This window comes from Gavia stellata, chromosome 8 (genome assembly GCF_030936135.1).
Source record: "Gavia stellata isolate bGavSte3 chromosome 8, bGavSte3.hap2, whole genome shotgun sequence".
Taxonomy (NCBI): Eukaryota; Metazoa; Chordata; class Aves; order Gaviiformes; family Gaviidae; genus Gavia; species Gavia stellata.
The window spans coordinates 22,976,516-22,999,006 of record NC_082601.1 but is presented as its reverse complement, the minus strand read 5'-3'; the positions used below and the strand labels follow the sequence as shown (position 1 = coordinate 22,999,006).

At 36.1% G+C, this 22,491-nt stretch overlaps 1 protein-coding gene across 1 annotated transcript in view; it reads right to left on the bottom strand.

Moving 5' to 3' along the window:
* The window catches only part of UBR3 (ubiquitin protein ligase E3 component n-recognin 3), a 121,927-nt gene that overhangs the window by 62,207 nt on the left and 37,229 nt on the right, over positions 1-22,491 (bottom strand). The window contains exons 11-24 of the mRNA XM_059820115.1: positions 20,970-21,056; positions 20,310-20,375; positions 20,132-20,221; positions 19,144-19,272; positions 19,007-19,059; positions 18,190-18,323; positions 17,625-17,710; positions 16,146-16,287; positions 12,694-12,790; positions 11,261-11,402; positions 7,294-7,398; positions 4,933-5,106; positions 4,688-4,717; positions 2,754-3,214 (exon numbers count right to left, since the gene is read on the bottom strand). Of these exons, the coding sequence (XP_059676098.1) occupies positions 2,754-3,214; positions 4,688-4,717; positions 4,933-5,106; positions 7,294-7,398; positions 11,261-11,402; positions 12,694-12,790; positions 16,146-16,287; positions 17,625-17,710; positions 18,190-18,323; positions 19,007-19,059; positions 19,144-19,272; positions 20,132-20,221; positions 20,310-20,375; positions 20,970-21,056 (1,796 nt within the window). The remainder of the gene's footprint in view (positions 1-2,753; positions 3,215-4,687; positions 4,718-4,932; positions 5,107-7,293; positions 7,399-11,260; positions 11,403-12,693; positions 12,791-16,145; positions 16,288-17,624; positions 17,711-18,189; positions 18,324-19,006; positions 19,060-19,143; positions 19,273-20,131; positions 20,222-20,309; positions 20,376-20,969; positions 21,057-22,491) is intronic.

Here is a 22,491-nt window from a genome sequence, read left to right as displayed (position 1 = left end):
CACTGTCCTGGCACAGGAACAGGCATGCACAGGCCCAAAGCAGCTAATACACTGTAACATGTTGTCCCGAGGTGGCCTGTTTGTAAGTCAAAGCTTCTAACTTGTTTTCTTAAAGGCATCTTAAAAAACCCAAATATCTCTGCCCATTTATCTGTCACATTGTACAGGCACCATTTCTCAAAATAACTTCTATTTATAACAATCCTAAGATTCATTATTCCAAGGATCATACCAGGGCATTCATTAAACCTGGTTTTATTTATTTCTCCCTGGGAATTTCTCAATATATGCCTTGACTAGAAGCAGAGTGACTGTAAATAGAGGCCTTTAATAAGACGACATAAACAAACTCTGACAGATTCAGTACAGCTCAGTAATTTTCCATGATGGCCCATGGGAGTATGACACTGCAATTGAAAAAATACTGCAAGCAGCTCAAGCTCTCTTCTAGCTCTGTATTTCGGTTTCTATGGCGACAACCCATTGCCCAAGTGATGCCAAGTTTGTCGTTATACGCTGAAGTAACCAGAAAGGGTGATCACTGAACGCTCACAGCCTGCTTGATCTTCACTAACACAAAACTGGACTTGGGGCAAAAAGAAAAACAAAACAAAACAATCAAAAAAGAAAGTAAAAATTTAGCCTGACTATATGAGCACTGTCAGCCTATGAGATTAGTCATTTCAGTTATCACACTGTCCATTAATAAACTTCATAGGTCCCCAATGCCATTATGGATTTGAGGAGAAGAAAATAGTCACCCAGAGCAACAAAGAACTGGAAACTTTTATTTTGATCATTACGTTAGCCCCAGAACTTAACTGAAAACTTGAAGTGCCCACAATAGATCCTTGAAAATATCACATCCTTTATAGGGAGAAAGGAATGACCTTACCCTTTTCTATATGAGAAGTTACTTGATTTATGCTTCTCCTGTACAGAAATCTAGCACTACTGAGTATCACAATAACAAGTAGGTGTCCAAGACATACTGTGTTTTATCTAAAGCAGCCATTCAGTCTGGCATTTTCTGAAAGACAATTTTACACGCTAACCCTTGACTGTTTCTCTCATTTACGGACCTATTACAAGGGATGTTGAAAATTAAACCATTAACTGACCACTTTTAAGAAAAAATTAATTTTACTTTGTAAAGCCTGTAACCTATAAAAAAAATAAATATCTTTTTTTTTTTTATGTTTAAAGTACAGTGTAGGTCTTGGGCATATCAGAGAGAATTTAGTGAAAAATTTATTTTCAAACAAATAAAAATAACAGGATAAATAAAGGTAATCCAGAAACCGAGTCAGATAGCTGCATGTTTCTACCCAAATTTCTAGAACCATAGTCATATACATAACATATATAATGGTTACATAAACCATTAATACATCAAAATACTGCACAGACAAGCACTCAAGAGTATTCTTGTCCATTCCAGCCCGTGCCCTGTCTCTGCTTCAGTGAATGTGGTAAGTTTTCTGACCTGACCACCCCAACTCCCTACGCCCCAACCTTCTAACCCTATCCACTGTCCCCTCGCTTCAAATGCCATGTTTCAGTATTTTGCACTAACCAGTTACCAATCTCTTCCCACTGCCCCACTCCAGCCAACTTGTCTTTCTGGCTGGCTCTATTACATCCCCCAAAATGTCAGTCTCTGTCTTACCTGTGCCCTCCAGGCATTTGCATTCCTATCCACAGTCTCCTTCTCCTATCAGCTCTCAAGACTCCCTTCTCCCCCACTGAGATTTTCACTAAAAATTGGTGCTTTCATTTGCTACTGTTCTCTGAGTATTTCTGTCCTGACATCTCAGTTTTTCCCTAACATCCCCAACTTGCCAGCTTGAGTCTTCCCGCATCAACTATTCACTTGACCTGGCATCTTCCCTTTGCTCACTATTACATCAACCAGAAGGTTTCTTCTTCCAGTCCCAGTCTTCCTCTCTTTGCCCCTGCCAGTCCCAGTTTTCACCTCTGCTTCTCAGCTCTAGTTGCTTTCCTCTAGGCATTGGATTCCTCTTCCATAGGACTCACGTGTCAACACAGCAGTTGCTGAAAGCAGGAGAGAAGCAGGCTCTCTGCATTCAGTTTCAGTAACACTGGTATTCTGGGTGCTCTCAGGACTCATTATGCCCCAACCTCAAATCTCAAAACTGTCTGAACTTTTTCCCAAAAAAATTTCAGCCCAAGACAGACATCTAGCATGCAGGTTTTCAGGCCATGTTATAAGAAAATATGAATATGTTTTGTTTAAAATTAAAAACTATAAAAAAATAAAAACTGAATTTTAAAAATTGAATGTGTCGGACAAGCAAACAAACCCACATACAGTAAACAAACAAAAGTAATCATGGTGTGATGTTTGCATGTGAATGAACAGACAATACAAATAAAAAAAATTTCTACCTCATCTTGATATTGCACAGTTAAGCCTCAAAAGTTAACACAATCTTAATTCTGCAACTTTGTATATATGAATGGCATAGTGTATATATCCCATAAAATCATTATGAAAGTTTTCTAATTTGAAGATCTAAATTAGCAAGGTGCAGGTTCTTCCTCTGTACCCATGTAAATCATGTATATAAAAAATGGATAAAGAAGAGAACTGTAGAAATAAGACATTCTTTTAATAACTAATTAATGCAAAGACCTAGAGAAAGATCAATCAATAGAGGCACAACACACACTGCCCTTCTACCACCCCTTTACTTTATTCTACCACCCCTTTACTTTATTTTTAATGTTACCTTTCTTCTTTATCCAAAGTTTTCTTCTCTGCAGAACTAATCTTTTTTGGTGGTACAGGTGGTGTCACCTTTCTGCATATCTCTTCAATGATACGTTTATTCAATCTGCTCTGTACAGCAGCTTTCAATAAAATTCTTTCTACTGCTGTCATTCCATCACCGTGAGAGTATCTTGGAATTTCTGGGTGGATTAAAACATCCACATCATCCAACCACGGAGGATAGTAAGAGTTTTGTTTTCCTGAGAGTTTGTGATGCAATTTAATCAGCAAGGACAGTATGCTTTCCTTGACTTCTAGAATGGCTGTGGTTAGCTGTGGAGTTGCACCAGGTGCTGACCATTTCATTGATGTTTTGGGCCGAACCACCTGATTTGCCTCACTGGTGTTCCGATTGATGATCTCCTGAAATTTCTTTCTACGTTCTGCGACCAAACTGAACACTTGAGCTGTCCCCGAGTTCTTGGGAAAAAAATTACAACGTTTAATTTTCAAAAATACAAGTATAAACAGCAAACATTTATAATACTATAGAAAATATTTTAAACTAGGAGGAAAAGCATAAAACATTTTAAGTTGCCTCTCCCCTTCCAAAACATATTGAAATTTGGTATAGCAAAATACTAATGCTGTGTGTCATATTTTTATACAAATCTGTTATACACAGCTGCATAAAAAGTCAAGTATAAAATGAAAATATCATCTATACCAAAACAACTAACAACTGGCTTTGCTCTAGTCAAACTTAGAATTCTGTTCTCCAAGTAATATTTCCTTACTTTTTTTTGAGTATTAATAATTTCAGTACCTTTATATCATTTAACTGTCTTTATTAAAGTCTCCTGAGCACTACTGCCCAATGTAACTCATAATGCCACACAGGTGAACACAGGTGAGCCCACACATCCCCATGGGCATTGTCCATTTTGTGTGGATTTATTAGCTGAGAACCAGAAGCCACATATGCATATTTGCAAGCAGAGCCTGCTATTCAGGACACATGAACGAGTGCAGTTATGTTAATGACAGAGCCCATTCAGATGTTTCTATTCTATGTTACCCTTGCTTTCAGTCGCAAATTAAGTATACATGGAAGCAACCTGCATATACTGAATCCATAGCAGAGATGTTTCCTTAATATTTTGAACATGAAATTCAGAACACTTTAACATCTTACCCTCTCCTTCTCAGACGGCTGGGTAGCCAAGAGATACCAAATACTTCAGAGATCGAAGATAAAAATGGGATTCTGACAATCATATCACCTACCTTCTTTATGTTTTAATCTATTTCATCTCACCTACCTACTTTCAATTTTGATCTATTTTTCTAACATTAACATGCAAAAGAAATATCCATTGCATTTCACTACATCTGGCATACAGTAATCTGAAGTGCTGTATACAAAAGATACAAAAGCAATCCTGACATAGAGATTGTATTATCTACTGGCTATAAATCTTTCAGGATCCCACTTGTTTACAAACGGATGTATTTACATACTCATTTTGTTTTTCACAAAAAACCCAAATAAACTTGCCACTAATAATTTCAAATGCACTTTCCATCTAAGGTTAAACTTACCTAGATTCGAGAAAGCTAAGACTACTCTACATTATTTAAATGTTAGTAATATCTTGGCAAAACAAAACAGGCCTAAACACAAAGCTCAAGCAGTAAGCTACCAATAACATCTTATATTTGATAGAAAGCTTTTATTTCAAAATACGTCTTAAAAATTTAAGGGCATTTCTTTGCTTAAGAATCTACTACCTAAGATTACAATCAAGAATATGAAAAAAGCATGAGTCCTTGCTTTATGAATTAAAAGAAAACTCAGGAAAATTAGAAGACTTCACTGAATGTTAAGGTGAGCACAATTAAAGCCATGTTGCTAGTTAATCGCTTAGGAGAACAAACTGCACACAGATCTACCTCTCTCTGGAGGCTCTTCCGCCTTGAACTCTGGTAGATTGAGGACAAAAAAAAAGTCATTAAATACATCATTTGAAATAAATTCTATTTCTGTTATCAGTATACTTAGGAAAGATTACTGGAGGGAAAAACAAATCCTAAGAAATTCATAAAAATAGTAAAGAAATAATCTTAAAAAAAAAAAGCCAAAACAAGCAATAACTTAAAATAATCTAGGAAAAGGACCGGTATTTGTATATACTTACTTGTGATGAAGCTAAACCATCAGAACTCGTACTTGCAGGTGGTTCCCTCTTCACCTCTGGAGCAGTTTCTGGTACTCTTACTCGTACATAGTTAATGAAGTGACGCATATTAGAAATCAGGTTACTACCTGGAAACCAACTATCATGGCAACGCTCTTGTCCACCTGCAGATTCCTAAAATAATAATAAAATAATTAGTATACTCTCCCTTACGCGTTACAATAATTCCTTATAACGCATAATAATTCTGTATTACAGAGGCCATTGTCTCTCCATGAGATAGGAACAATATGTACCTCACTAAAGCTGATATATCTCTTAAAAATTATGATATGACTGATGCCTACTGTGAGGACTACAGGTCTGATAAATGCGTAAATCTACATATTTGATTTGAATATAATCAAATACATACCATCAGTGCTATCTAGCAGAAGTAAAAGGAACGACTCAGAGTAATCCAAAACTGTACAATCTAAGATTAATACAAAAAATCTGAACTACACAGAAGCCAATCTCTGAAAAAAAAGGTGGCAGACCCTTAGTCATATAAGCAATGTTAAACAGTAGGAAAAACTATGGACGTGATATACCATAATCACAGAATCACAGAATTACAGTGGTTGGAAGGGACCTCTGGAGATCATCTAGTCCAACCCCCCCTGCCAGAGCAGGTTCACGTAGAGCAGGTTGCACAGAAATGCGTCCAGGCGAGTTTTGAATATCTCCAGAGAAGGAGACTCCACAACCTCTCTGGGCAGCTTGTTCCAGGGCTCTGTCACCCTCAAAGTAAAGAAGTTCCTCCTCATGTTTAGATGGAACTTCCAATGACGAAGTTTGTGCCCATTACCTCTCATCCTGTCACTGGGCACCACTGAAAAGAGACTGGCCCCATCCTCCTGGCACCCACCCCTTAAGTATTAATAAGATCTCCCCTCAGTCTTCTCTTCTCCAGACTAAAAAGACCCAAGTGCCTCAGCCTTTCCCCATAAGAAAGATGTTCCAGTCCCCTAATCATCTTCATAGCCCTTTGCTATACTCTCTCCAGCAGTTCCCTGTCCTTCTTGAACTGGGGAGCCCAGAACTGGACACAGTACTCCAGACGCAGCCTCACCAGGGCAGAGTAGAGGGGGAGGATAACCTCCCTCGACCTGCCTGCCACACTCTTCTTGATGCACCCCAGGATGCCATTGGCCGCCTTGGCCACAAGGGCACATCGCTGGCTCATGGCCATCCTGTTGTCCACCAGAACCCCCAGGTCCCTTTCCACAGAACTGCTCTCCAGCAGGTCAGCCCCTAAACCATACTGATGCATGGGGTTATTCCGCCCCAAGTGCAGTACCCTACACTTGCCTTTGTTGAATTTCGCAAGGTTCCTCTTTGCCCAACTCTCCAGCCTGACCAGGTCACGCTGAATGGCAACGCAGCCTTCCGGTGTGTCTGCCACTCCTCCCAGTTCTGTGTCATCAGCAAACTTGCTGAAGGCACACTATATCCCTTCATCCAGGTCATTGATGAATATATTGAACAGGACTGGACCCAGTACTGACCCCTGGGGAACACCACTTGGTACAGACCTCCAACTAGACTCTGTGCCACTAATCACAGCCCTCTGAGCTTTACCTATCAGCCAGTTTTCAATCCACCCCACTGTCAATTCATCTAACCCACACTTCCTAAACTTGCCCATGTGGATGATGTGGGAGATGGTGTCAAAAGCCTTGCTGAAGTCAAGGTAGACATCTACTGCCCTTCCCTCATCTATCCCTCCAGTCATGCCATCATAGAAGGCTATCAAACTTTTTTGCACCCAATTTTAAGTACTAATTTATAGAGTAGTAAAGATCTAACCAATCTGTGTTGTCAGGTTAGACTGGATCTTGTGTGTTGCCAGGTTTAGACTGGATATTAGGAAAAATTTCTAGGAAAAATTTCTTTACTGAGAGAGTGGTCAAACATTGGAACAGGCTGTCCAGGGAGGTGGTGGTCACCATCACTGGAGGTGTTCAAGAAACATGTAGACATGGCATTGTGGGACATGGTTTAGTGGGCATGGTGGTGTTGGGTTGATGGTTGGCTTTGATGATCTTACAGGTCTTTTCCAACCTTAGTGATTCTGTGATTCTGTTACATATACAGAAACTGTTGAAAAACATAACAAGATACCATACTCCTCTTTACAACAGTATGCAATTTTATTATTTCTGTTTGCTTAGTTGATCCCTGCTTAAGTAAATGAAGATGTTTTCTTCTAATTCCTATAATAAAATTATAATTTTAATAAACATCTATTTTTAAAGAATATTGAATCATTACACAATACTTACATATTTTAATGAAAAATATGGTATTTATTCTTACCTCTTCGTCTGACTCTTGTTCTGGAGAATTTTCCAACCCCAGCTCAATCAAATACAAAACCATGCAAAGCACATGTTCTGATAAATTCTGATGATCCATTAGTATCTAGGCAGAAAAAAACAGACATTCACATCTTAGAAGGTTTTATCTTTGATACTTTTACAAACCCTGTTACAAAAACCCAAAAACTGCCAAAAGCCTGATTGATATCTCCAACCTAAACTGGAAGGTAAAGAAAGTAGCCAGGAGTCTTGTATGAAGAAGCTCAAGATACTACCTACAAATTTTATCTCTGAGCATTACCTTCCAGGTTAGCCACACAAGGAAAGGTAGAAGGTCTTGAGCCACATACGTGATTTCTGCCCGGGTTTGTTTTCTTAATTAATCACTGTGCTCGCAAGAGCTGTATCATGAGATAAGAGTATCAGTTAAAAAGAAAAGACTAGACAGGCAGAACACCGTAACAACACTTGCTACTCTAGTATATTTTTGGTAGACGCTGGGCACCAGTTTTAGCATTTAAAAGAGTTTTCTTTTTCTTGCACAGTAACACTTTCAAAGTCCCATTATATACATAAAAATACAGTTAGGAAAAAATTATTTTCAAGAGCAGTGAATTGCCTATTCAAGTTCCTGGAATATCTACTCTGAAACATCAGCAAGATATTTTAAACTTCACTCTTGTTATGACTGAATGCTTCAACAAAATACCTGATTAGTGATTATGCTACAGGATAAAAAAAAAAGTTTCAAGTATGCCAAGAATAGTAAGAGTAATAACATTAACATAGCTCTCCAATAACAGTAATGGAACACTACTACAAAATAAGACATGTAATTTTGGATATGATGGATCAACAGGAGTGTTGTATTTAAAAGACAGGAAATCATTATTTCACTCAGCCTATTAAGACTTCAATATATCTAAATGTACAAAAAGACTGTTCTGGATAATACACTTTGGACTCTTCAGTTTTTATTTAATTTTTTAAAGACGATTAAAAATTTTTTTAAGGTTTAGAAACATCTAACCTTTGAGCGTCACTGCAAAACCAAAATTTAGTTTTACATCTCTTTCCAGTCAAACAAATTTGTACCTTAAAATTGTTACTGGTTCAAGCTGTGATTTACTTTAACACCAAAATGCCAGGTAAAGCTGCACAGATACCACCACTGTCAGCTACAAGCAAAGAGCTGCACCTAGCCTTCCCTCCCTTTTTCAGGTGATCAGTCACCATAAGGCCTCATGAGGTCCTAGTCCTACAAGCAATGCCTGGGTAACTGGGAATGTCAGAAGGGTTAATATGAATTTAGTTCACAACCATCTTCACATAACCTTTTTTAATAACAAATAATAAATAACCCTATCTTTAAATTAACAAATGCCCATATCTTTCTTCTAACACAGCTTTCAATTCATTGAGAGGAAGAACCATTGCTACTGAAATTAAAAACCGGGACAACTTTCCTCTTGAGAATATCCTGATTTAAAGGAAAGAAAATGGCAAGAACCTGCAAGTTAACAAGAAGATACCTGCAAGAAAGTGGATGAGAAAAGATATTTAAAATTTTCTTGTAGACAGGCTACTATAGAAATTGATATTTTTAGAGTGTAGCCTAGTAAAGTATTAAATAAACTTGGTTCTGAAGGGCCCAAATTTCATTAGTAGATACATCCATTAGAAACATTAGACAGATTAAGTTCTTAAAACAAATACTGGTTTACAGTAGCTTTTCTAAATTATGTTTAAGCAGCTGATTTAATCAAACCCAATCAAATTTGAGATTACAGAGATTATTTAATTAAAAAGGCCACTCAGTTAACATGAAAACCATGTGCAGTTGTACCAGTCAGAATCAAAAGTCATGTTGACTAACACTTCTGAAAAGTCAAATCATTGAATGTAGTTTACTGTTCTTCTGCAGCCAGTCCCAAAAGTCAAGAGATATAGAGGTTGTCATAAATTGGCAAAATTTCACAAACAGACAAAACATCATTTAAGGCAATCCATGGAATCAATCACCACAGAATTTCTACCACCCATAAATCTGGTAGAACCCAGAAATTTTAAGATTCTCAAGATTTAAGTCCTTGACACTTCTTAATGGAATAAGAAAAAAAATGGCTCAGAAAAAAAATATGAGCAAGACAGTAAAAGATGATGCATTCCTTCCCTACAGTCTCCATTTTTGTTCCATATCAAAATATTATTTCATCTTCTACATAATCCCAAGCTCTCCTTTTCTTCAGCAGCCTTCCTGTAAGTCTCCTGTCTAGTACTTTCTCCAGGTATGCTATTCCCCAGTCTCTGCTACTTATAACCACATCTCAGCCTTGTTCTTCACCCTGCAGTAATTGGGCAGCCCAGCCCCTGCAGCGGGCTGGGGCTAAGCAGGGTTAAACACACAGCAGCTTCTCTGGCCAGAATTATGGAAATCCCTAGGAAACAAGGTACTGCCACTCCAGGCAAAGTTCTAGTTAGCTCTGGTGTGGGGCATGCCCAGTCTGAGGCTGACTTTCTTGGGAGGTCAGCAGTTAACAGAACAAAATAAACAGCCTCTGAACATCCACACCATGTAACTTTGCAATGCCTACAGTTTGGCTAAATTCAGATCCAGAATCTTGATAAAAGAATGTTTAAAGCAGGGGGAAAGAGGGTATATTTTGTCCTTGCTTCACTCTTGGAAACTCATGCCAGAACAGGCATTCAGCATGAAAAATATCATTGACCAACCTATTAGATGTTGTACCACTGAGCTTCCAAAAGGTATAGTCTCTGCACATGAAACTCTCTTCACCATAACATGTCTCATTCTATTACGGGTAAGGAAGAATTAGTAGTAAAACAGTAAATTTTTTATATTTTTCAAGTAGATTTTTGAAATTGCACTAATTACATAGCAAAAACCTAGTTTACTGAAGTCATTAATTTGTAAGTAATATGAAGCTTTTGAGAAGTCCTTTTCTGTCATAAAGGTGGAATCTGGTGAATGAATTCAGGTAAAATCTTAAGTCTTCATTCATCTTAATGATATGCTGACAAATTACGCGATACTTCCATTAGAGAAAGAATTCAGCTGAAACAACTCCGTGGGAATAAGCATGGCTCTTTGTGAATACCACACAGTCATTACTATACTTAACAACAGATATTTTCTGTTCAACAGAACTTTAACAGCAAAACAAAATAAAAGCTTTAGAGGAGCTGGGAGTACTTAAAAGCACAAAAGGAAAGTCTGTCCAGGAAAAGCACTACTGTGCCTCAAACCACGTTTTATAGTCCCTCATCTGCCTCTGCAGCACAGTGCTTTGCAAGCACTTCCCAAGTACAAAGCCAGATTCAAAATCCCATTTTCTCATTAACATACTCTTCAAAAAGGATGCACTTCTCCTAAAGTGGGCAGCCAACTATCAAAGACAAAACTATACACAATTTAAAGGCATCATTTAGTCCTGAAAAACAAGTGCTGTAACATTATCAAAGGCCAGAATGTATCTGGGAAGTGATGTTAGAACCAACTGCAGCTATGAGATGTATTTGCCATTTAGGATGGCAAAGCCATCAAGGTTACATATATTTGAAAAGGCTGCTGATGCCTTAAAACTCTGCAGTGGGAGCTAAAGGAACATCACTCACACCACCATGCTCCCCGAAACCATCACAGAACAACAATTCAAATGGCAACTCTGATGGTTAAGACAGTGTTCCTCAAACTAGAGTAGGATGGCTCATCCATGTGGGTAGCTGACTTAGCTTACTTAGAATGAAATAATCATTCATGAAATAATAAAAAGATAGAAAAACATCATCATACTAGACTTAGAAAATAAAACAATAGTAAAAATGTTATACAAATTTGAACCTGACTACCGTAAATAATATATTAAAAAAATCGTAATTCTAAGAACTCCTGTTCTGAAAAAGTGGAAGTAAAATACTGGGCTTAATGAGAATTATGACTGTACCTTGTAAAGAAGCGTGAACAGCACAATATGCAGGGTTTTACAGTGTAAAAGCTTTATGAGACCTTTGTAACTTGGATGCAGTGATGTTCTTTTCTTGTAAGGAGGCCATGGGTTCCCAGGGAATTTACCACTTTGCTTTAAACTGTTGAAACAAATGAGACTTATGTTAAACACTGTAATAATGTTGACAACTGCCACTGTTATAGATAACTATCCTGCATTCCTTTTGTTTAGACCGACTTTAGAATTGATGAGCATTTCTAAGCCATTTAATTTATTTGAGCAACATTCCAAAAATTGGAATGTATACACAAACTGAATCCAGTCTTATTTTTCTGTGGATTACCACTGATTTAAATAACCTTATAATGTTAAATGAATTTTTAATTACTGCTATGAATTAAAGCTATGAATTTAAAAATTCCATTTTCATTTTAAGAGGCACATAGAAGAGATGGAAAACTTTTCACTTCACCCAAATCCATGTTAGTCAGACATCCAATATAAAAATCTCACATCTGTAGGAATGGATTACAGGCAACATGAGGAAACATCATTAGCTATACCTGACAGTACCAGCACTATCATATCTATGAACTTAAGAATTAAATTCAACATGGACCCACATATCTAGTAACAAGCTGGAATCCAGTGCAGTAGACAATGCAATTATTTAACAGAATACTACTACCTTGCTCAAAATCACTTACAGTGTATATTTATGATGACCCTTTGATTTAATGGAATGAGCACAGGGGCAGAGGATTATTTCACTAAGTTTATTGTAAGGGTTTTTTAAACCTGATTTTTACTCCCAAGGTGTGAAAAAAAAGAGAATGAAATTACATTAGCTGAAATAAGAATCTGTAAGGGTAAGAAGCTGTAAGGGATGGAATGTTAAGGGACAGAATTGAGACCAAATAACCTTGCTTTTTAGAACTTAAACGGGTGCCACAAGTGTTTTTTCCTGCATTTAAATCAGAATTTAATTCACCCATGGTTTCTGTCATGGGTAAATACATAGACAAAACCCACATTGTCTTCAATATAATTTCAAAAAACAGAACACTGTAATACTGTGCTTCATGTACCTAAATGTAAAACAATTAAAAATAGATAAGGCTGCTTTCTTTAAGTGATTTGTAACTGATTTTTAAACATTAACTTTTGGTTAAGTATTTTATCTGTGATGACATTCACTACTTTGTCTGTGGCACTTCAGATGTATTTTTAAACATTTATGAAAGAGCAACAGACTAAGCTAACCAAAACCCTGATACTGCCTGTAAATTTAAAAATTATTTACTCAAGGACAAATCTGGTGCCTGAAAACATTGATAACATGATTAGCACTACCAGACAGTGAAAACAAAAACTTTTTTGTGGAACAAGTAACAATAGGATGTTACATTTCTAAAAATGATCCAACTTACAATGCCGTATATCTGTCCATTGCAGACTGCACATCTCTACGGTAAACCGTTCGAAGTATTACCATGACAGGGTCAAATTCCTTATCCCAAACTTCGGCTGTTGTTTAAAAGAAGTCACATGTTAAAATTCTCTTTACAGACCTTACAACTTATTCTAGATTCTCTTCTTAACTAGTTTCAATTATGTAATTTTCTATTATATAATAATTTTTTTGCAGCAAAGTAGAGTCATTCTTACTAATAATACTTACTATAGTAATAATTGCTACTACTTATCAAGATACCAAAATTTCACCAAAAATATTTTTCTTAGTTCCATTACAAAAAAATAGCAATCTATTAAGGCAATAGATCTTTTCTATTAACAAGCTTTATTTCAGTGTCTTCTAGCTTTCTTTTCTGTTATGTAATAATTTACAATGTGGGATAAAAGACAAAAAGAAAAATCACATATTTCTGATAAAATAATAGTTGAAACACATGCTGAGGAAAGTTTTTAAAAACAACAATTCCAAATTAATTTTAAAATCTAAGTAAATGTATTTATCCAATTCTAAGTATACGAAGGCAGCCCCAAAACCACCTTTTCTGTATGCATCTTGTTTTGCTCTTTTTAATTTCCAAGTACATGTAAGAAAATGTTTTAATTATTTTTCGCTTAGTACTTGATAAGCACAAACCCTCTTGAAAATAGGAAGTAAAGACTGCAGATTAATAATTAAGTGCAGTGAGCCAAATGACTACATTAACACAATTTTTTGTTCAGTCTTGAAAATGGCCAAGTTTCTTACAAAATAACATTTGTGATCAATCCTTTACAGACATGCCTTTGTTTTATAACTAATATCTATGCATTATTTTGGCATTAAAATCTTAGTTATCTCCCTTTAATTTAGCAGCTCTAAAGTAACATCCAGAGTGGCTTTTCAGAACAATCACAAACAGAAAAGTCTAAACAGACTATAAATAAAGACATCCCATTTAACTGCTACTTCTTTTTTTTTTTTTTTTTTTTTTTTTGTATTTACAAGTTAGTAAAAAACAAAACTAAGTTTCCAACCTAAAGCTAAATGAAGCTGTTCATTTTATTAATTGTTCGGAAGGGTTTAGCGCCCGTAACACAGCAGTATGAAGACAATATTCAATGACCTCATCAAAGCAAGAAGAAAACCAACGGACACAGAATTTTAGCTCCACCAGCAGGCATAACACAACACAAGCACAACAGTCTTTAAAGGTTTTGCAGGCAAAAGTAGGCAGCTTTATCACACTTTTGAGATTAATTTCCCCCAGGCGGGAAGACAAGTGGCTATACTTCTATTAACCTCTGCTAATGTTGACAGTTCTACAGATACCCTCATATGCTGCTCAGAGAGAACAGTTCACATTTTTTTATACGTAGTAGAAACTAATGATCAAACTTAGCTTGCAAAAAATCCATTTTTTTCTGGACAGAGTTCACTATTGCAGTCTGAAACACAGACCAAACTTGTTTGGGCTGCTAATGCACCATGAGGAAAAAGGACTATGTGAAGGAGCCATAAAGGAAATACTAGAAATGCACACACAGCTCATCTTCAGCACACAAATCCGCAGAGAACAGGAAGAACTATGTCCTTTTTTTTGTAGTTGGTTTGATTTTTTTTTTAACCAATGGTTAATGGAAGCAAAATCTGGGGCTTCCGAGATCATAAAGTAGATTTTTTCCCCTTCCTAAATTTAGGGAAACAAGGGATTAGTGCGAATGGATCTCAATATGACTTGCTTAAACTGTGACAGGACACAAACTACAATTCTTAAAAGCTACTGGAATATCACCATCCTTTTTGAGAACCTATACAGTCTCATAAAGATTATAAACACTTAAAAGGCTATAAGTACACAAGAAAACCATGCTGGCTTTCATTCCTGCAGAAGCTCTTTCAGTTTTTTATTACTTGAAGAAAAAGGGATTCTGCATAGCATTACTAATTACTTCAGTATTCACTGCTATAGATGAGATACTTAAAGATATCTTAAAGATTTAAGATACACAATCTATTCCAGAGGTAAACTATGTTAAAAAACCAAACACCAAAAAACCACAAACCACTATAATCTAGCATCAGATTCCCTAAACATAGAGTGTTATAATTAAAAACACCATAATCCATCTTTTTTTTTCCTTCATGCTGTGTTATGAAAAAGACCAACATGTCACAAGATCCAGAAATCAGACATGACATAAGGAAATGCAGTTTACAGAACATTAACATAAAGTTATATTGGATACATAGGTGTTAAGCTGACTAATTACACATCAAGGAACCAGAATGAATCAATTCCCAAAACTTTGGTTTCACAAAATCACTTCACTGGTTGTTAATTTGTATAAAAGTAAGAACTTCACTTGACTCATCACTCTCCTAGTACAAAAACTGGCAAACGAGTTAGTACAGTATTAGTTCCTACATTAACAACAACAAAAAAATAAATCCACATAAGAACACAGCCTACAAACCAAACAGTTTCAAAACTGTCAGACCCCAACCCTGCCAGTTCTCAAGTGAGGTACACAAGGGGAGGAAGGAGTTAATTCCTCTTCAGCTTTGCCATAAGTTGAAGCACAACCAGAGCACATGGAGCATTTCAGACTCCTACGGGTTTATCTGCTCAGTGACAGGAAACAGTAATGGAACACTGGGTTCTTAAATTTTTCCTCTCCTTTGATATACCAACACTATGTTGAGTCCCATTTAGATGACAAGCCGGTTAGGTGACGAAACTTGTCATTTTTGCATTGTATGCATTGTAGAAGTATAGAACAATATTCTACAACCAGTCTAGTCTGAAATTTGTTCTAGACCCTCACTACTGAGTCCAAAAAATGTTAGTCTACTAAGATAGTTAAGCAATATAAAAGAAAGAATTATGCATCATGATATCTTTCATAATCAAAATGTCGAGAAGTTCGAAGAAAAAAAATCTTTGCAACTGACACCTCACCAGCACAAACAGTTCTAAACGCTATGGAACATGCATCAGATTTTTTTAAAATCACATCAGTGATTAAGTATGCAGACCAGTGAAATACAAATAACATCATTTTTCAGTTCTCCATTTTTCCCTTGATTTCTAAGGATACCTGATTAATACGAGAAGCTCATTTTCACTTTAGATCAAAAAGAATTTATTAAAAACTATTAACAGCCTTTAGCAATGTTCTTAAATATAAGCAATAAACAATAATGAAAAAGTCAAACCAGTTTTGTGGGGGTTTTGTGGTGGTAGTTTTGGGTTTAGGTTTCCTGTAGGTTTTTTTTTGGGGGGGGGGGGGATTGTTTTTTGTTTGGTTGGTTTGGTTTTTTTTAAGTTAAGCATATGGTTAAGCTAAGTATGGTTTAAGTTAAGTATGGTTAAGCGTAACATACTCAGTGGTAAGACAAGAGGACACCGATTACCGATTACCATACCTTTAGGTGTATACATTCCTTGTTGCATGGAACCTCCAGGTTCAAAAACAGGAGCTTTAAAATCAGCCACTGCTGACAAGACTGATTCAAAGCTTAAGCTTCCTGGAATAATACCACTTTTAGGATTGGGGTTTTCTGGAATGTAATGTTTGTGTTAAGAAAAGCAAAGTTAACTTAGTTGCAGCACACAGCATTTTACTTCCCTCTCGACATTTTCAGTCACTCATTTCAGAAGCTACACTTCAGCAGTGCTCCGTGTTTACCACAAGAGGTCTGTACGCTCCAGTTGCTATGGAACAATGACTATTACTGAAGTCAATTAAACCTCCTAGCTAGGGCACTAAACTTTTTAAAACAAGCAGATTGCTACATGCTTGGCTCAACAGGTAGGTATTAAATGATAAATAAAACCTACTACCTGTAGTGTATATAATGTTTTTGTACTTGCCTTTATTTACTAACACTTTGGCTTTCTTCATAGCAAGAATATTTTGCATTTACAGCTAAGTGCAGAAAAAGCAAGTAAATAGCGTGGGATCCATAAACACAATAAGTAATTCTACATCTTGGATTGGCTGTTTCTCATTTTTGGTAGCTATACTTAATTGACCTAATGACATTACCCCAAATCACAAGTAACAATTACAAATAAGGAAACTTCTGCTTAATGATAAGTGATTGCTTGTATAAATGATTCACTTGTTTTACATATTTAAGTGATTGAGTTACTAGGTCATATCGTAATAATTAATTATTTTTATTACATATTTGTAACTCTCAATCTTCTCCTTTCCTATCTTAATGAATTCCTAATATTTTTGCTCAATGCCTATCCTTGGATTGCAAGCTCTTTTGGGCAATCACCACAAGCTATTTAATTTGCCTCCACAGCTTAATATGCTGATAGCAGTAAAACCTGTATATTTGTGCTCAGCTGCGCAGAAAGACTTCCTTGAGTTTGCTGTTCTTCAAGACACTTCCACCCATAACACATGCATTTCGCTCTAATTTCAAAGCAGCATTCAGAATTGCTATTATTTGCATTTTCAGCTATTGATAGCAAAAGCCAATATAGCATAGAATGGCTTCTTTTTACGGTGGTATAAAATTAGCAATAATCAAAGGTCAAATCCAGATAAAGGTGACGCTTGGCTAAACTTTTTACAATGTCATTGGAAAACAGACTTTTCACCTCACACCTAAAAGGCTTCTGTAGTGTTAAAAAAATAATTAAGCGCAGTTAAGCATTTTGTATCAAAACTAATTTAAAACTATTACAAAGTATTGCATATTTTTTAAGAAAAACTAAAGCTGGAGCAAATGCCTTTGCTGATGATAAGTATATGCAAACACACCTTTACACAATTTGTTGTAATTACGTTAAGCTGAAAACATGTTGTTCAAGCTCCAAAATCCCACTACTATCCAGGTACCTGTCATCCTCTTTCATGCACACTAGTTAATATATTCCAAGGATATGAGATCCAATAACGAACTGTGTGTCCTGTCATTCATACAGAGTTGGGCTACCATCTCTGCTCTGAGGATCTCATCATCCGTCATTCCTAGAACAGTAACATTTAAAAAGCCATTAAAATAGCGTGATTTTAAAACACATATACAGCACAAATTTGTCATTAAATCCAAGTTAAACTTCATACAAACATTAAGTAATGATACAGTGCTATAAAAATACAGCAAAAGAAAAGGGGGGAGCGCAAATGTTATGAGAGAGACAACCTCAGTCAGAAAAGACAGGTACAAACTAAAACTGCTGTCTTTTTGAAAAAGATACAGAATCTTCATGTGATCACATATACAAATCAGTCATTTCCATTAAAGCCATTTTTCTCCATTTCTGTGTATTTTGTCTATTTCTAATTCATAAGGGATTAAAATTCAGTAACTGGCAAAAATGAAACCAAGTGTTAAATGCTTTAAGTTACTATACGGCTGATCAGCTTTATGGTAGCTACTAAATGTTAAATATAAATGCACAGGCATGTTATTTACATACAAGTATTCCTGAAGCAGTGATTCTTACCTAAATGTAAACGAAGACTTAACAGAAGGACCAAAAACGTTAAGGCTCCTTCCAACATGGACCTTTCATGCTCTGAATCAAGAACTGTATTTTGATGCTGTGATGCCATCGTCAACAGATCTACCACCTTAAATCTACATAGCGAAGAGTAAAGTCAGAAACATAATTCTCCAACATTAAAACGCCAATGTGAAATGTACTGATAAACTCAGGATACCATTTCACAACAAACCAAAATGAATACAAAATAAAATGCATATAATGCAGTAATATGCAAAATTACATGAAAACCCTCTTGTTTTTAAATTTGGATTTTTATTTAACTACCTATGGAATGTGCTATAGTGATATTTACTCCACATGAAAATACCTTACATTTATGAACATATAAAAGCTAATGCCAATTAATCTGTTTTCAAACCCTGATTTTATTCTATCCAGAAAAGCAGATATCCTTTCTGTGTCTCTTACTATTGCAGCTCTATTTATCTCTATTTATCTACTTCTTCAGGCTAGCATATCCTGAAAGCTTGCATATGAACATGTGCAAAACTTAAAAAAAATCTGAAGATGCTCCGAAAACAACTGTCTGAAACTTCACTACCGCACTGTAAATCTAAAGCCAGTCCTGTAAAAAATCAAGGATATACCTTGAGATACTTCTTTCGGTAGAGCCCTTAGGTTAAGTGTTAGTTTTGGCTAGGCAGAGTCGTAACAGTGAAGATGTATATCAGATATGCACCATTTCTCTCACATGGCATAAATTAGTCAACAGCTAGCACAACACTGAACAAGAGCATTCATCTTTTAACCCTACCTTTCAAAAACAGATGAAATAAAATAATCTGGGTCCAGCCTAGAGGCACAGACCTGTGGAAAAAGAATAAATTAATTTTAGTCCATAGTTTGTTGGTAGACAAGCATTGGCTTGGCTTCTCAGAAAACACAACTTACTTGCAGCAGATAAATGTCAGGATCAATCATTGAATTGCAGAAATGAGACTGCACGTAAGTCATGGCCTGTCCTTTAATTTGTAGACCATTTCTAACCCACATGTTGCTGTGAATTTCAGAAAGACTTGCCTGTTGAGGTAAAATAAAATAAAATAAAATTTTACAAACATTTCAGGGATATTCAGCTATTCAGTTCAACGTTAGCAGATCATCAATATATTATCACACATATACATACATACTACACCTTTATATAAAAGTAAACTTTTTTATACTAATTTACTTCTTTGGGGGAGTAAGGGATGAAAAGGAACCACTGTAAGTTTATGAAACAGATACCATACTTTCGTATGAGGGCACATTTCGGACAACAAAAGTGATCAAAGCCAATGAAGTGATTTATTTATGTACTTATTTATTGAAATCTTTACGAGTACTCCAGAGATGCAGGCATCATGGTTAAAACAAAGTTAGATATAAAATTAGTGATTACAAATACTGCTGACTACCACTTACATACAAATAAATACAAATTTGTAAATAAAAATGTGTTGCAGTGTGCATCCATTCTTAAACTCATTCTCAATTTAAAATACGAAGTTTTCATATTCAGGTTTCTTCTCAGCTTGCACTCCATTGGTAGCTATTCTATGAACATGCAAGTCCATGTTTTCAAAGGGCTAGTTCCTCCTACCCTTTTGAAAGTGCTGCAGTGAATATTACTACCATACTTCTCAAAGTATGATAACTAATGCCACATATTTAATTTTGCAAATAGGAAGAAAAGAGTTTATCGTAACTACTTAGTATATTGTAGTTGTTATTATCACATAGTGCTTATTTTGATATTCCACAATTAAGACATACTCTCCCTTGCTAAATTCTTCCAAATATATTTAAATGACTGGGGTTAAAAGAATCAGACAGCAACTTTTTTGTTGTTGTATAGCTCTACATCTGCATCAAAAAGTCAGAAGTCTGCCCATACCTGAATCTGAAGTGGGTGAATCATGAGTTTCATCAGCATCTCCTGATCTGGCAAGATAGTATCCAGATCTAGTTCTTGGCATTTGACAGCCTAGAAACAAAAACAAGCACACACTGTACTGAACAATCACACTCAACATGGAATTTCCATCTTCTGTGTGACTAAAACATGTGCTTACCTTACTTAAAAACATGGCAAAGTAACGGTGCAGTGGCAAATGAAAAGTAACTTGGTTAGGAGCTGGCTGAAAGGAAAATAAAGATACTTTAATATCATATATTAAAAAAACAATCCTACAAATGTATTTGTCACAACCACCAAGAACAGTATCTTGCATGTCTTCATTTGATGAACTTACTTTCCACTAACCTAGTATTACTTCATTCCCCTGCACTTTCCAAACATTCAGAAATTTCTGTTATTCAGACTGCTGTAGTTAATCTCTTACTAAGCCCCCAGTAGCTAACAACACTCTGAACTGATTGAGACTACTGCTTGCTAAGGTGGCAAAGCTGCTCCCCGCTACCATATCAGAAGACTTCTGTTTTGCCATTGCTTCAGCTCTTCATTCAGCAGAACAGTAGTACATCAATGGCACTACTTTCAAGACTCACACAGCTTGAGCTTGCACCAGCAAATCTAAATCATCAAGACTCTACAGTTAAAGGATCCTGGGACATAACATCACAACTGTTAAGTACAAACTCTAATTTCAGCAAGGCAATCCTTTTTCAGACAGCACCTAGAATGATGATTTAATGGGGGGGGGGAGTGTATCACCTTTGAAGTTTAATCAGATTTTTACAGTACTTTGCTTAAATTCACTAAGGATATTTACCTCATCTACAAAGTTGATAGCATCAAACCAGTCCTGAAGTGCTTCAAGGCAGTATCTGACAACATTTCGTGTGTACTCCTGTGTTTCCTGCAGTAAGAGAAACCAGTGTACTATATAAGCCAAAACAGTTTTAAGTAAGTGTTTCTGTTTTCCTACTACAAGTAAATATGATTATTTCAAGAATATTTTTACAGTACATAATTTATGCCCTCATCATATGGAAATTAGTAATTATTAAGATGGTTTCACTGTTACTTTAAAAGATTATCATTTCAATGGTGAGAATTAAGGCACCTTCAGAATGGTTGGCTGGTCCTATTCCCTACTGTTGTATAATTCATCCATTTATTTTTACCAAAAATTTAGAGATATGAGCATAAAAAAAAAGTCTTTCCATGCAATCAAAAAGAATGGCTAATGTCCTGCAAGTTTTATCGACTGAAAGGTCCTTACAGTTTGCTAACACGATGCACCTGAAATGCAATGATAACACAATACTGCATGGATTTTAAACAAGCAAACCTTGTTATGATTGTATGATATAACTCTAACAATGCCCTAAAACTATATTTCAGATTAAATAATGTATTTCAAGACTACAGCTGTACATTGCCCTCCAGGAGCGAAGCAGTGATATGCAAGAAGGGAAGGTAGGAGGGAAGCTAAACCAAATTGCTCTGTGATCAGGGGAACTTAGAAAGCCTCATTTCTTACAGACTTTTCCTTTAATCTTCCCTTCCCCTTAAACACAGACTCCAGACCTGCCTCAGACTGTTAGAATATCTATGAAACACTTCTCATGCAAAAGCCAGCAGCGCTTTGGCCAGCCAGAAGCTGTGCAAGTGCCAACTGGCTCAGTCAGACACCTTTTCTCATCAGGAAATACAATAGTCAACACTCCCATCCTGCTGCTCCGTTCTCCACCGTGGCCAGGCTCTGATGGCTTTCCCTCACCTGCAGGACATGAGCTGGAATCTCCTCCCACCCATCAGGTTTCACTAAACAAGTACAACAATTAAGCTACGAGATTTCTAAAACTCTTCCAGGTTTATTGAGAACAACCAAAGGGCTCAAACATGGGAGTGAAAACATGACTGACATGCCGACAGGTGGAGTAAGGAATCATACAGGCCTTAAACAAAAGGCAGACCTTCCCATCCCTAAGCTAAAAAGAAAGGAATACTTCAAAAAGCCAGAAGTTGTAAGTCAGTTTTCAAAAGATAATTTAGACTCATAAATGTATCAGTATAACTTAGATCATGAAAAGGCTTTTGCAACTGACTGATTTAGACTCTTAAAATCGCATGGTACGCTCGCGCACATCTTTTCAGTGCACAGTTCAATTCAGGTATTACTGTCTCATGGACACCATTACGTATCTTAATAAGCTAATTTCAAAGATAAGTATTTATTTCATAAAAAATAACCAATACAAAGTTTCTTCACTTGTTAAATATTCCTATAAGCTGATGGATTCCATTTTTACTGTAACTGAATATAATTTACAGTCTAGCAAATAGTA